The sequence below is a fragment of the Pseudorca crassidens genome, chromosome 16, assembly GCF_039906515.1.
Source record: "Pseudorca crassidens isolate mPseCra1 chromosome 16, mPseCra1.hap1, whole genome shotgun sequence".
Classification (NCBI taxonomy): domain Eukaryota; kingdom Metazoa; phylum Chordata; class Mammalia; order Artiodactyla; family Delphinidae; genus Pseudorca; species Pseudorca crassidens.
In genome coordinates this window covers 5,370,617-5,385,028 of record NC_090311.1, presented here as the reverse complement: position 1 = coordinate 5,385,028, position 14,412 = coordinate 5,370,617, and the positions used below count along the sequence as shown (strand labels likewise).

General features: G+C 46.6%; 2 protein-coding genes across 8 annotated transcripts in view; one reads left to right on the top strand and one right to left on the bottom strand.

Annotated features, from left to right (window-relative positions):
- Positions 1–14,412, top strand: part of DOCK1 (dedicator of cytokinesis 1) — a 526,777-nt gene that overhangs the window by 202,606 nt on the left and 309,759 nt on the right. The window lies entirely within an intron of this gene.
- Positions 6,774–14,412, bottom strand: part of INSYN2A (inhibitory synaptic factor 2A) — a 39,034-nt gene continuing 31,395 nt past the window's right edge. The window contains exon 3 of the mRNA XM_067709068.1: positions 6,774–9,325. Within this exon, the coding sequence (XP_067565169.1) occupies positions 9,145–9,325 (181 nt within the window). The 3' untranslated portion in view covers positions 6,774–9,144. The remainder of the gene's footprint in view (positions 9,326–14,412) is intronic.

Here is a 14,412-nt window from a genome sequence, read left to right as displayed (position 1 = left end):
CTTTTGAAACTAACCATGTTGTACAACGATACAGCAAGCAGTGGGGGTGCATTTATTTACAGTCCAGTAGGTTAGAGGTACTCATTGCCACGACTCCATAAGTCAGTGTCAAAGTTGAAGAGTAACAAACCAACATTTGGTTCTAGTTTTCTCATTGCTTACTTCTAGCAAAGGATGTGTATGTTCTTCTAAGTCCTCATTCTTCTGGCAGATTCTTTCGACGTATTTACATTTAAGATGCCATTAATAAAATTTTATGAAGGGCCTTAAAAAGGAACTGAGGCCCTCCGACTTCGCTGTTTTGTGTCTACTCTAAAGTATTGTAGATGTCTGTCCTGTTCAGATTGTCGAGACAAGGAGTGGTATCTGTTCTTTTTCTCAGAGTTTTAACAATAATTTAGCAAGCTTATTGCTAAAGCAAGACCGCAGCATTTTCATATTATGGTGATATTTTCCAGAGTCTGCCACTCTCCTCCTCACCATCATTATTCTTAAATATGGTTTCGTGGGCAAAAGATGCATTCGTAGGTCCCATTTAATTTCTTTCGTTTCTAGTACATGTTACCGTGTAACTGAGTTTGGTGGTTCGCATTTCAAAAAAATAGCTTTCCTAACCACAGAACAGAAAATCCAGTTGGAGTCTTCGCTGGAAGTCAGACTAGGCACATCGGTCTTCCTTGGGTGATTTTAGTTGTGTCTGCGTAGCCTGGGAACGGATCAAGTACAGTGACCCGTCTGTCTCCGTCAGGCAGCAAAGCAAGACTGGAGCACTGGGCTTGTGTCGGTTTCTGTGGCTGCATCACCGTAAAGGCTGCAGTCTGTGGTTTTGGGTGAATCACAGGAGAATAATTGCTGCCTTTGTATGTTTCCATCCAGTCAGATCGTCTAGTTTATGTCTCAGGGTTTTAGCATGTGTTATGTGCAGAGTTTCCTTTTTAAGGTGTATCTCTTTTAGGTTTGGATTATAACATGTATAAATTAGGAAATAAAATATTTCCTTGTAAATTGGCGTTGCTTGCAGTGGATTTTCCATTATTCTGTAATCATGCTCTTCATCATAACGATTCTTTTCTGTAATCTGGAAATGCTTTTGTATACGTGGGTGGAGACTGAGCCCTGTGGAGGAAGAATTGGGGTGACTCCAGGGGCATCCCCGGGGTCCGGTGTTCCCGTCTTCTTGGGGTTGTGCCCTGGGTGCCCCTGGAACACTCTCGTTGTGGAACTCAAGAGGGCTTTAAGTAGAAAGAATGAATGTGCCTTCAAGTTGAACCAAGTTTGGTGTCATTCTGCTAAGCCCCTGTTGGAACAGGCTGGAGCAGCGGGGCTGAGGTGACGTTCTGGCTGTCACGGAGTCACAGTGAGCGTGTTGGGCACTCACGATGGGCAGATGGAGAACATGGCCGACGTGGAGGCCAGTGAACTGGTGAGATGTTTCTGTCTCTGGTTAGCGGTGTGTTCACTTGGGTTATAAGCCCACCCTGGCCAGCAGTTGAACTGGGGAGAGGAGGGCAGGGAGGAAGCCCATAACGGTTTGGATGGGACCTTAGCCTGGGGCCAGATTGTAAGACATGCTTGCAGCTCAGTCATAGTTTCTAGAATGGAGCGTGGTGACTTCTCTCAGACCACGTGGTCCTGGAGGCCTTTGGGAAATTTCTCACATCTCAGACATAGTGATAATAGCGGCGCAAGTAATAGCTGCTCTCACCGAGCACTTGTGGACGTGCTGGGCACTGTGTAATGAACGGAGGGTCCTCACTTAACCCTCCGCTTCATCGTGCATAGGCCGCTGCAGAAATGCCTTGCAGAGAGATGGGAAATGGTCCCAGACCCACAGCTAGCGTGGCGGCGCTTGCGGGGAGCCCGGGCTGGCGCCAGAGCTGGCTTTCCTTGGTGTCTTCTGTGAGACTGAGACTCACGGTGCTGATCTCAGTGCTGGTCCAGGAGGCCCAGAGGAGGGCTCGGAATTCCTCCTGGTTCGGCATCGTAGTTAGTGCGGCAGCCGCGCAGGGCAATAAGCACCTTTTGTCCTTTGCCACCTTCAGTCGTTTTCGTGGACCAAATGTCAGGATGTCCTGGAGGAAGACGGGCCAGACCACGGATCGGTTGCCCCTTTCCTGAAGGGCTTGGAGGAAGCCATGTGTCCTAAGGAACCCTTAGGGGTGCCTGGGAAGAGCCCTTGCACCTTTACCAAGGCGGCATGAAGTGAGGACCCAGGCTCAGTCTTACCTAGCTGTGGCCCTGCTCCTACTGCATAGGTGACGGGGTCCAGGGCACCGTCAGGGGCCACGGGGCACTAGAGCAAGCTGCCTGCATCCAGGCGCATCCCCCCACCGCCCTGTCCTTCTCCAGCAGAAGTCTCCAGAAGCAGGAACAGGATTTCGGTCCTAAGCTAACTCCTCCCAGTGCCAGCATCTCTAATGTGTATACAAGGAGGCCAGAAATTCCTTCCTAAAATGAACTACGACATCAGGGAAGGAATCTCAAAGAAAACAACTGAATATAACTATAATTATTTAATGAACGATGACAGCATTAAGATGTTTCCAGGAAGGACATTCTCCATTTCACATTGGAGATGTTCAGAGACTCTTTCAGTCGTCAAGGAACCACGAGTCCCCTCTGTGGCGTCCACAGAGCAGTGAGACTGAAATGTTGCCCTGCTGAGCTCAGCCTTGCTGTCCACATGGGCTCCCATGCAGATTTATGCATTAGCTTCTTAACGTCACTGTTGCAGCTCCGTGAATTTAGACGAGAGGAAGATCTGGGGAAGAAAATATCCCTGGCAAGGTGGCCAAAAAACGTAATCAGTGGCCCTTTTAGAGTGGAAAGAGAGCAGAAAATCGTTTTAGGCCTGTTTGGGCTCAGCTGTAACATCCCGTTACACCACAGAGATCCCAGCCCTTATGTGTTTGCTCCTCTTTTTTTGCATCAGTGGAATGGAAATGGTATAACTGTGAATCAGCTCACAAATTCTAAAGAATCGCTGAAAATGGACTTTAACAATTTAAGTGATTAAAAAGGTTTTGAATAGCTGTGCTTCACTTAATGATTTATTTCATGATATTTTCAACAGTAGTAGAAGCGTGACGTCTCTTTCCATCAAAACAAGTTATTCGTTGGGGATGAGTTGTGGCCTGGCAGTTTCCCCATGTGTTTATATATGGAATTGAGAAGTGGGGAGCTTCACACGCCATTGGCTAAGCTGTGATGTACTGTATAAGCGTCATCTTTTAACTGTATCCATGGTACCTTATAAACACCATGCAGTTGGTTATATATCATTTGTTTTAGTTCATTTTATACCTTTCAACTTTATATTTGAAATGGGCTATTGGAATGCATCTCAGGCAGAGGATAAAAATACGCCATGATCCTAACTATTATAGTTTTTTTAACAAATAAAACTCCATTTGGCAAGTGTAGGACTGCAGATTGCGTGGTTGCCTACAGCAGGCCCTAACACAGAAGGCTTGCAGTAACCCTGCCACAGAATTAAGATGCCATTTTATCTTTATCCCAGGATCGTCTAATGCTATAGAATAATTGAGTGGGGTGCTGAGCTTTACATGGTCTCATTTCAGATTTTATTTTTCTCTTCCTCTTTGAAAAGATTTCTAGGCCATCAGCGTTGGGCACCTTCTTGGTCATTGTGTATGGTTCTGAGCAGGGGGCCATGGTGGCTTAGGTGCTCTTGTCTGGTGGGCAGGTGACATGGTTTCCCCCTCCCTTGACACCCCCCCCCCACCAACACACACATGCCTGTGTCTTTGCTGGAGTAAGTGCTGTAACAAAGCTGGGTTGAGAGCAGACAGGATGAGTAGCACGCGTGACCCTTCTTTCTCTTGTGATGTTAGCCTCTGCTGCCTCTTTCAGATAATATTTACATTCTGTTAATGGGTCCTTTAAAAATGTAATTGAGTGAGAAGGACTTTTAAGAAGACTGAAAATTACTAACTCACGAAAATGAAAATGTGGCCTTCTTCAAAAGAAAGGTTCCCTTGGAAAATTCACAGAAGTAGGCTTAGGAAAGGGAAACATTCTTCCTGCGTTCTCCACTTGTTCTTGTGACCACCAGACCTCCTGATTCCCTAGACTCAAGTGATGGAAGTTCTTTTGTTTCTACTCCGAACACCAGCTGTAGGGGACGTAGACGGGTGCGGTGTGTTTCATCGTGACAGTGGCACTATTGGTGGGGAAGAGATGCTGCTAGTGAAAAGTCCGTTGACTTCTTTGAACCTGCGTGATTTATAATGACTTGACATACTTCTTCATTTAAAAGATACTGCAAAAGACTCCCTTTTACCAAGACTTATCACCAGATATTTACACAAAGATGTTATTTCCCCATGCACGAACATTTGTTTTGCGATATTTATTCTAATGGACTTTATGTATGAATGTGCTTTTAACAAAATGCTATTCTTAATCTTGCCTTGCAAAGGAAAGCAATGCATTATAAAAGTTTCAAGCGGACAGTATCTGGTTTTTCTCTATGAGTGTTGCAAAAAGTGTCTCTAACTTGTATGTTTGTTAATAAACCTACTTAGGAAACATCTGACTTCCAGAAAATCATCCTATCACAGGTACACGTGTGAGTTGTGATGACTTTATAAATTCATTTCCATATGGTATCGGTATAGCAGTTTTTCCTGCCTTTCACGTGTGTCTGTGGCCGTAGTATTTTTTCAAGGTTGGTCACTGACTGGATTTACTGCAGAGGAAATGAAAACCATATCATTACCTGGGTAAAATACGCTGTGCAGTTCCTGCATGTTCATCCCAAGCCGTATCTTAACTTAATTATTGAGCTCCTTAAAAGGCATTATGCTGCTTGCATATGACCTTCTCATCTGCCAAAGCGTATGCTGCACGTTGTAGCACGATGAGTTATCCCTAGTTCACAAAACAGAACATTGTTTCTGAATCATATAGTTCTTCTCTTCCTGTAAATAAGTTGGTTGCGCACTTACCCATGCCACATGTGCCAGTGGTAGAGCTTTTCTAGATAAAAGGAGATATATCAATGTCGAGTCAGCTGCTGTTATCTTTAGGTGACACTGCACCAGTGACTCTTGTCTTCCTTACTAGTCACGTCAAATTTTATTCGCTGATAAAAATGCTCCCAAAGAATCATTCCAGCTGTGGTGGGCTTTGTAAACGTGTTGTGCCCTCACAGACAGGGTGGAATGGAGGCGTTCACGGCCCGTTTCTTGTATTTTGTCCTTGCTCTCTTCGATAAGAAGCACAAAGCAAGCGCTTGAATTTAATGGTGTGTCTTCTGAGTTGGAATTGAGGATTGTGTATCTGCCTCGCCTATGACGGCACCCTAAGGAGAATGGCTTTGCAAGGCGTGCTCGTTGTTGCGGTTTGAGATTGGAGTCGGCCTGGCGTGGGTCCGTGAATGATGATGCCGTTTCTGCCACACCTCAGGTCTCCATGGCAGCGGACACCTTGGCAACCTCATAGGATGTGGGAAACTTCTGCCAACTTCATGTGCCCTTTCCAAGATAGCAAGGTTTCCCCACACCTTGATTTTCTCCCCAGTTTTACTCTGCTTTGGGGGAGAGTCTGAGATGGAAGGACCAGATGCAGAGGCCTGGGACCTCTCCTTGGAGGCTAGTCGCACACTTTCAGAATGACTGGTGGGCACCTGTGTGGCAGAATGCCCTTTGTTGGATCTAGTTATCGATAAGAGAGGACCCCTGAGGCCGCACCAGTATTCGGCTCACAGATAATTGTAGAATGTGACTTGGAGTTTTTTCCCCCAGTGCTCCGGGCATTGGGTCTTCCTCTCTATCCTATACTTGAGCTGCACTCACCCACTTCTTTGCCCAGAGGAACTTGTGAGGCAGTGGGAGCCTTCCATCTCAGCCGAATCCTTGCTCCCGCACCTTGCAAGTGGACTCTGCTATTGCAGAGCCCAGGAAAGGGGGTGGTGACCTCTCCTCTCCTGAGTTTCCAGGGGGCCCTCTCCCTTGGGAGAGGAGGTTGGTTTGTGCTGGTCTCTGTGGGAGACCCAGACTGAGCACCCCAGTGCTCAGTCCCACTGGGGCACTGGTCCCCCACCCCGGGGAGGGAAGAAGAAAGGAAGGAGGTGGCCGACCCCCTGGGGCTGCGGACCTGCCTGATGGATGATCTAGAGAGAATCTGTTTCCAGGGGGGCATGGCAGGGTTTGCCCTGGAAACACTGATGAGTTCAGTTGTCCCCTGGAGGTTCTTTAAAAATTAGACCTGGGCTTCTCTGGTGGCGCAGTGGTTGAGAGTCCGCCTGCTGATGCAGGGGATGCGGGTTCGTGCCCCGGTCCGGGAAGATCCCACATGCCGTGGAGCGGCTGGGCCCGTGAGCCGTGGCCGCTGGGCCTGCGCGTCCAGAGCCTGTGCTCCACAACGGGAGAGGCCACAATAGTGAGAGGCCCACGTGCCGCAAAAAATAAAAATAAAAAAAATAAAAACAAAAATTAGACCTCAGCCAGATCCTGCTGTGTACTGTGCCCTTCGCCCTTAAAAGCCATCCTGTTCTCCTGGCAGCTGAAGCCCATGCCAGGGTGCGTGGTCTGGTCAACTGAGTCTGAGCTGGATTTCAGCCCTGCCCCCTCCCCAGCCAGACCAGGCCAGTAGGCAGTGCCCACGGCCCTTCTCCTCTCCCAAAGACCCAATGGAGTTCTCTTCAGCCTGAACATCTTTCCTTTATTATTATTTCCTCAGATTACTTATTTTTTACCAAATTATTGAAACCATGAAATAAGATTAATAGCCACACAAAACATGACCTTTGATTTTTTTTTTATTTAAAAATTAATAAAGAACTTAGTGACAAGTATAATAATTTAATCTCTATACGTAATGCCATGTGTACATCTACATATGAGGGAACACGGTACTTTTTACCTTGGTTTTGTATCAAAGATTTTACTTAAATCTTTCTAAGAGAAGAGTCATCATCTGTTAGGACACATTGCAGTTAAACTGTGAAATGAGTTTGAAAATATTTTTTTTCTATTCTGAAGACAGTTTCATTTTTAAATAGGAATTTATCTTCAGTTTCCTTTTTGATCCTGAAAATATTAACTTTTTTTTTTGTCTAGACTGCTTTCAAACAGTGATGTTACTTTGTTTACTAGATGTCCTCTTGTTTAGACGGAATTATGGTACTAAGCAGAGAGCTGCTAACACCCTTATTTCAATTCACTGAGATAGTCGGGATTTTGAAAACACAAGGAGAGATAGCTTGTTGCAAACATTTTTTATAACTTTAGTTAAAAAGAGTAGAAAATACATGAAACACATTTTTTTAAACTTTATCTCTACATGAAACAATTGCACTTCCTTCATGGTACAGGATCAACTTAGCCTTCCTCTTGCACAAAAATATTTCTCAATTCTGTTAACTGATATTCAAGGATTTGGATCCTCATGTATCATGTCCACAAAAGATGCGTGTTTTTCTTTTAATTAAAGCACACATCTGTGATATAGCTTGAGTAATCCCCAAAGAATGCTTACATGAGATACTCCTGTCACTTTTTTTTCAAGTCCACTAAGGTCTTTCTAGAATCAAAACACTTAGAACGAAAATAGATTTGCTATTGAGTCAGGAGGAAAATGCGTGGCAAGAAATAGCTCCAATCTGAGAAACGCAGGTAGATCCTTTCACTAAGGCCGACCACCTTATTGGCATCTGGTCAGTGAGGTGTGCGTGTGAGCACGAGATTAGATAAGAAACGGTTGGACAGAGACCAGAAGACTCGGTTTCATTGTACATTCACAAACGACTCAAAATTAAAGTTGAACCAAAAAAAGTCAAAAGAAGATCCCTACGTCCTACTGTGAAAAGCCAAAACTTCATAGACAAGAGTCCTTAATAGACTAGGGGCTTTTGATTTCTATAAAAAGATACTTGCAAAGGTGCAAAGGAATGAGTGAAAAAATAAAGGAACTAAGATTTATATTGCAATGTGTAATCAAAAGAGAACTCGAAGTGTCACGATTTATTTAAAAAAGACCTAAAAACATTTGATTCACAGCTTTCCCCTAGGTATGTCATTTAGTACAACTCACTAATAGGTTAAATGTAGGTGACGTTAGTTGGTTTGTTGGTAGCAGCTAAACTACGCACGCGGTTTCTCTTTGAGATGGTCAGATCTTCTACAGTTGTTACAAAGCGTAACGAATCGTATAAGATGTCTGGCTGCGCTTTCGTGACGAGCAGTGTCTCAGAGATTGATCCACAGAAACACTTTCCGGTGGCGGAGAACGCCTGCGATTTATTGGTGACTGTATTATCTGCTGTGTATCTCTCTACGTGTGTTTTCAAATTCTTGCCAGGATTTATCATTTGGCCTTTGGGTACCAAAAGATTAAAAATGAGATCTGCGAAAGCTTAGTGTCCGATAGCTCTGACCCTGTCAGCTTGCAGTGATTAAAGGCATGTCCTGACTTTGGGGGACTCCTGGCTGCCGGGCATCTGCAGGGTGAGCAGTAAGCACGTCACCGGTCTGGAGTTGAAACAAACGCTGAATTTGAGGTGTCAGCGTGACGCTGAGATGTCACTTGGCTTAGCGCTACAGCACATGAGGCAAATATACATATAGTCACATTTTAGAGATTATTCATGGTCTCTGACCACTTGAAAAAAATTGTGCTTTCTCCGGAATTTGATGTGCTGAAAATTGCACTCGCCCCCCGCTTATTTGCAAAATTAAACATAAAAATGAAGTCCTTTGCAAATGTAAGGGCTACTTTTTCTTCTCAGTATTAAAAAAAAAATAAAGGCTTGAAAATAATTATGAGTTTTAGCTGTGTTACAGAGTGACAGCCTGCCGTTCTGCAGGTTGATAATGTAATCCTTGCTGATCTGGGGTGCGGGCATAGAATGTTTACTTATCATCTTTGACTATGTTAAGTTTCGTTTCCGGTTTTACATCCCACATCCACGAACTGCAAGGAACAGCAGGCAAGGTGTGACATGTACTACTTCGCTTCTGTGAGTTGATCTGTTACAAAGGCCTTTTTGGTAAGCAGGGTGAGAACAGGTGGGGTCCGAGTCAGCCACCGTTCACTCTGTCCTATTTGTTTTGGGAAAGGATTTACTTTGAACTGCAGTGGGTTTTAAAGACGGCCTTTGGACTCCAAACACCATGAGTTTTAAAGGAACCAGAGTTTCCATCGTCCGTGCTTTTTAGATTCAGTTTTGGGTTTTTGCTTGGGAGTTGAGTAAGTCTCCTGAGAGTAAGGCGAGTGTGCGACCTGAGTTTCCTCGAAAGGATGGAGTTTCCTCAGAACTGGCTGGAGTTTGTCTTCTTGCTGCTTAAAATCTAGCTCCACACTAGAAAGAAGAGAGAGGGAAGAATTTAGTGCTTGGTCTTTCCTATGTAAAGAGCTCCCTTAGAGACAGCAGAATTTGGTGCCATCCCAGCAGGGTAATGATCATTCGGATGGTGTTTAATGCCGTTTGACGGTTCAATATTAAGCAATTGGCTATAATATGTTTTAGTGCTCGGTCACTGTGAACTATCTCAAAAAGTTTCATTTTCTTTGAAAAATAACTTATTTGCATTCATTGCCAACTTTTGAAGTTTTATTAATGTACACAGGTGGTGTGAAAGCATAGACTGTGTTTGTTGAAATGAGAAATGTGACATGTGAGTAACCCTTTTGCTTGTCCATAGACTGCACACATGTGCTTCATGGGACAGAGAGGTAACCGAAGATGTGTGTGTTCAGGGGTCGTCTTAGTGCGTATACAGCAGGTATTTGGGAGCTCTGTGCCACTTTTCACAGGGTCAGAGAAAACCATTTATCTCACCTGAAACAGTTGTAAAGTGAAGTGACCTTGGCTTCTGGTCTCCTTTGCAAAATCTCATCTGCCTAAAAAACTGGTAAGAGCCCAAATATCCAACATTGGGGAAGAGAGTGTGTTTTATCAAGTCAACACCATTGAATATCACTCAGTTGTTCTCAAAGATAGTTTTCCAGGCAAAAAGATAGATAGTGTTCGGTGAAAATAACAAAACTGTAGTTACGTGGCTGAAGCCATAATATGCAAACATGCAGCCATGGGGAAGGACATTTGCCAGTAGTGATAGGGTTTGTGTTAGAACGACAGGGATAAAGCTGGTTTTCTTGTGTCTTATGAAATTTCTCCTGACAATGCTGCATTTGGCCTAGAGTCCTCCCATCCATTCATGGCTTTGGAAGGGACCATTGTTGACCCCCTAACTTTGGGTAGGACCCCCCTGCTCCAGTGTCACTCTTCTGTGATCTGCCCAGGGGCAATGGGCCTCGCCTCCCGTTTGGTTCCCTTGCCTGTACCCCTAGGATTTGAACCTGGACGCTGCATCACGCCAGGCCTCCGGAGATGTCCACTCTGTGCTGCCTCCATTTCTGCGCTGGGTGCCAGTCGAAATGCCAGTAGATTTCACTAAAGGCTCAGCAGTGATGCTAATACTTGAGCTCAACACTTACGTCTGGTGGGACCGTAAACCATTTACAAACATGATATCCTGTTGATTTAGAGAACCATTAATCCTAGCTACATTTTGACATTTTGAAAAGACAAAAACAGCAAAGCTGTATTATCTGGAGTTTTAAAAACAATTTCAAGACCCATCTGATGGACCGTGTCATGCTTTAAATCCACTGTTCCATTTTTCGTATCATCAGAGACTGTATTAGTGAAAAAATTAAAAATATTGTCAGAGAAGTTTATGGCTAGTTCTCCCCCTGTTCCCAAAACAAAAACTATTTCCCCCCCCTCATTTCAAAGGTCCTCTGAGTCATGCTGCAGTTTATAGGAAATAGAACAAAACCCCGTGAACTCATAACTTGCTAATCTAGAACGGGATAATGTAGTCATGCTTCCTCATGGGGACAGTTGCGAAAAGTGCACATCTCAGGACATGCTGCCTTTGTGAAACACGAGCCTCAGTTATCGTTTCAGTGGGAAGAACAGGGATTTCCCTCCTGGCTTTTTCATCTGATGCTGCGGAGTGGGGAGGGGGTGAGTGGGGGCTCAGATAAATCCCTTAACCTCTTTAAGGTTCGGTTTCCTTCACTTGAAGGGGTATAATAATTACTGTCCTGGTATCTTACTGAAAAATGGTAAGGATCCTCCCCACTCCCCCTGTCCTGAAAGAAAGAGTTTCTTAAACTATAAGATGCAATTCAGATATTATTTTCTCCTTATCATTTGTTGATCACTAATTGTATAATGGGGACAAGAGCTAACAATGATTAAGAAATACCTATTCAAGAATTCTTCAACTTGGACATTTAACAAGGAAAATAAGAACCTTGCCATTGAGTCTGTAAGATAGTATAGCATCCAATATGGTATTTTAGGTACAAAAGAGTAATTTTGTCAAGGTGCTTGGTTAGTATTGAAAGCATGTTCTCCAGATCATAACCATCTCAGTAGGCCCAGATAGGTTTTGTGTTATTAGGTCAGAGGGTGGGTGCTAGCATTTCCTGGGCTAACAGTACAATTCTGGGTACCTGTAATTATTGAATTCCCATTAAGCTCCTACATTGGGAATCCTGTTATTAACCAATTTATCACACCGCAGAACCACCACTGTAATCACAGCGTACTCTAATCTGAGTTCTTGTTTAACAAAATGACTCGACTTCATCTGTCTGTTGATTCCTATCTGCACTCCCCCACGACTGAGAAGCTGCCACCAGGAGCTGGTTTCTTCGTGGAGGGAGTGTGAGTGGCCGTGAGCACCTGCTGGGAGATGCCTGCAGTGAGGTGACCTTGAGCCCTGCACCTCCCTCCCGGTCTGTAACCCCAAGTTGCAGTGCACCTGCTTGTCAGGTGATGTCCGGGTACCAGGGGATGCTGTGCCCTGCTATCAGGTAGGAATAACGTGGCTCTGTCCAGTGTTTTCCACTGGGGGACTTTTCTCCTTTAGGGCGGAGCACACCAAGTCACCGGGTCAATGTGAAGCAGACAGCCGGCTGGAGAGGGCAGTGTCCGAAGGTTAATAGTCTGGCCGACTCTAGCTGACACAGAGCAAAGGTCCCTTCAGTCTTAGCAGCCAAATGGCCAGAATAAAGCAGCACCTGCTGCCCTGGTCCGCACAGAGGACTTGGACAGAAGCCAGCGGTGGACAGTCTAGGGCACTTGGACTCTGTGCCCAGAGCCCCTCCCTGTTTAACACAGCGAGCTGTCCAGATAGGGCCTGGGAGCGGGGGATGGGGGGTGGGTGCTGCCTCGTGGAGAAGCGATAGCCCTCGATTTGGGCTTCCACACTGATCGGAGGGACACGGGGGGCGTGTTGGCGGGGTTGGCTGCAGCTGCCCGGCAGACGGTGCCTGTGGGCACCGTCAACCGTCTTCAGGGCTGTCGCTTTCTCCCCTGTCTGGAGCACGTGTCCTGGCCACTCCTTGCCCCTCTGTCCCCAGGCCCACATGACCTCCTTACTCTCTAGCACCTTCTGCAAGCTCCCCCACTCGGCTCCTTTCTCCCTTCTTGGCACTCACTACAGATGATTGCATTTGTCTCTGTGTCATTTTGCTCCGTCCCCCGAATGCAGCTGCTGTGACGGGGTGACTCTTGTCCCGTCTCTGCTCCCAGCACCTACAGCACGGCCTGAGTCGTGGCAGTTGCCTACGTAATACTTACAGAATTAACGCGTGAGCCGTAAAAGACAAGTCCCGTCTCGGCTTTCGTCCCCATTGCCCTGGGCTGCTGTGTCTTGGTCGGTGATGTTGGCTGTGCCCCCTTGCTCTTCCCTCCCATCGAGCCCCCTCCTTACTGCCGGTAAACAGGGCTTCTCCCGCAGGCAGCGCTATGGGACCCACTCTCGGTGGAGTCTGTGGCCCGGCTCCCTTCTCTCAGAACTTAATCGAAGAAGATGCTGAAACTTTTGTCGTAAAACACACACCAGGATCTGTTTGCAGCCTGCCTCCCCCGCTTCTACTCCTGGCTTCCCCTTTTCTGGAAGAGTCTGAAAGATGGATGGGGTCAGCAGGGTGCGGCCAGTTGTGCTCTTCGAACCCGGGAGTCTTGTGATTCCCTTCCCACTTTTCCTGTGGGCTGCAGGCCCTGCTGTGGTTTTCTGCATGATGCTGCTTCTAAGCTCAGTCGAGGGCAGTGCACCTGCCCTCTGCGGTTTGGACCTGCCTTCCCAGAGCAGTTCCAGCTCAGAGACTTAGCCCTCATTGAACAGGCAGACAGGAGCGTGTGTGTTCCAAGTCTGGCCTCTAGACCTTGTCCTCATCTGTTAGGGCTCGGCTGGGGCTTGGCACAGCTTCCTGCAATGCCCAGGGTCTCAGCGTCCGGCCGCACACGAGGCTGGAGGCTGCTGGTGGTACCGTCCGCCTCCTGCAGGCCAGATCTGGCGTCTGTAGCGCACCGTCGAGGGGACACACGCATCATGCGGAACACTTGCACCTCTGAGGAGAAGCAGCCTGGAAAAAGTCCTGACTCTAGAGAGTCCGAGCCTGAGTGTGAAGGGACTGGAGCCAGGCCAGCCTCCGCTAAGCTGGCTGTTCTCTCCTTTAGTGCCTGAGGTACAGCGCAGACTGCAGACTGTGCCGGGTGATCCAGAACGGCCCCAGGACTGCTGGGCTGTTTACAAGATATAAATCCCCGGGAGCTATCATTGTTTACGTTTTATCTCTCTCCTTCCCCTGCCTGCGTCCATCCAACAAAATGCTTGCGTTGAGAGCTCCGTGGTAACTGAAGCCGTGCTGCCAGGCGTGCCACCGAAAGCCACTGGCCACATCTGTGTGGCTCGCGGTGATGAAGGATTAAAGCCACGGGCTGCAGACTGCATTTTTTGGTTAGTCTTTTTCTCTTGAAAATAGAAGTTTTATGTGTAGGGACTTGGCTTACAGAATTATTACTCTACATTTCCAAAGAAATAAAAACCTGCGCTGAAGCTCAGGCTGCTCTGTCAGCTGGCACCAGCTTTATTTGCTTCCCGGCGTCTCTGCTGGGCTTTGTAGTAACACTTCTCCCCACGGCTTCATGCAGTTTTGCAGAAGAGCGTGGTCCCAGCATCTCCAGCGGATGCTGTGCTTGTCTGCTGCTCCTATAAATACCCGGGCCCTGCCACAGTTTCCTTAGCAAGATGTCACCAGCTCCTTGAGTTCATTGAAGGGGAAATGGATTTAGAACATTCCTTTCTCCAGTCCCCTGGGTGTAGCAGTGAAGAGTTAAAAGCAGGTGAGTTCGGCTCCCAGGCATTGTGTGTTTCCTGGACTGGAAGAAAACCCGAAATCCCTGATTTCTCCAACCTTGACAGTGTTGGCGGGGCTCAGTGGACTGCAGAGCGGAGGCCTCCGTTTTTAATTTTCTTTGAATCAGATCGCAGAGTCCCCGGTGCTCGGTGTGGCTCCGACTGACCCACGCTCTGCCACCGTGGATACATCATCCCGCCTTCAGGGACCTGAGCTTCCCGGGCT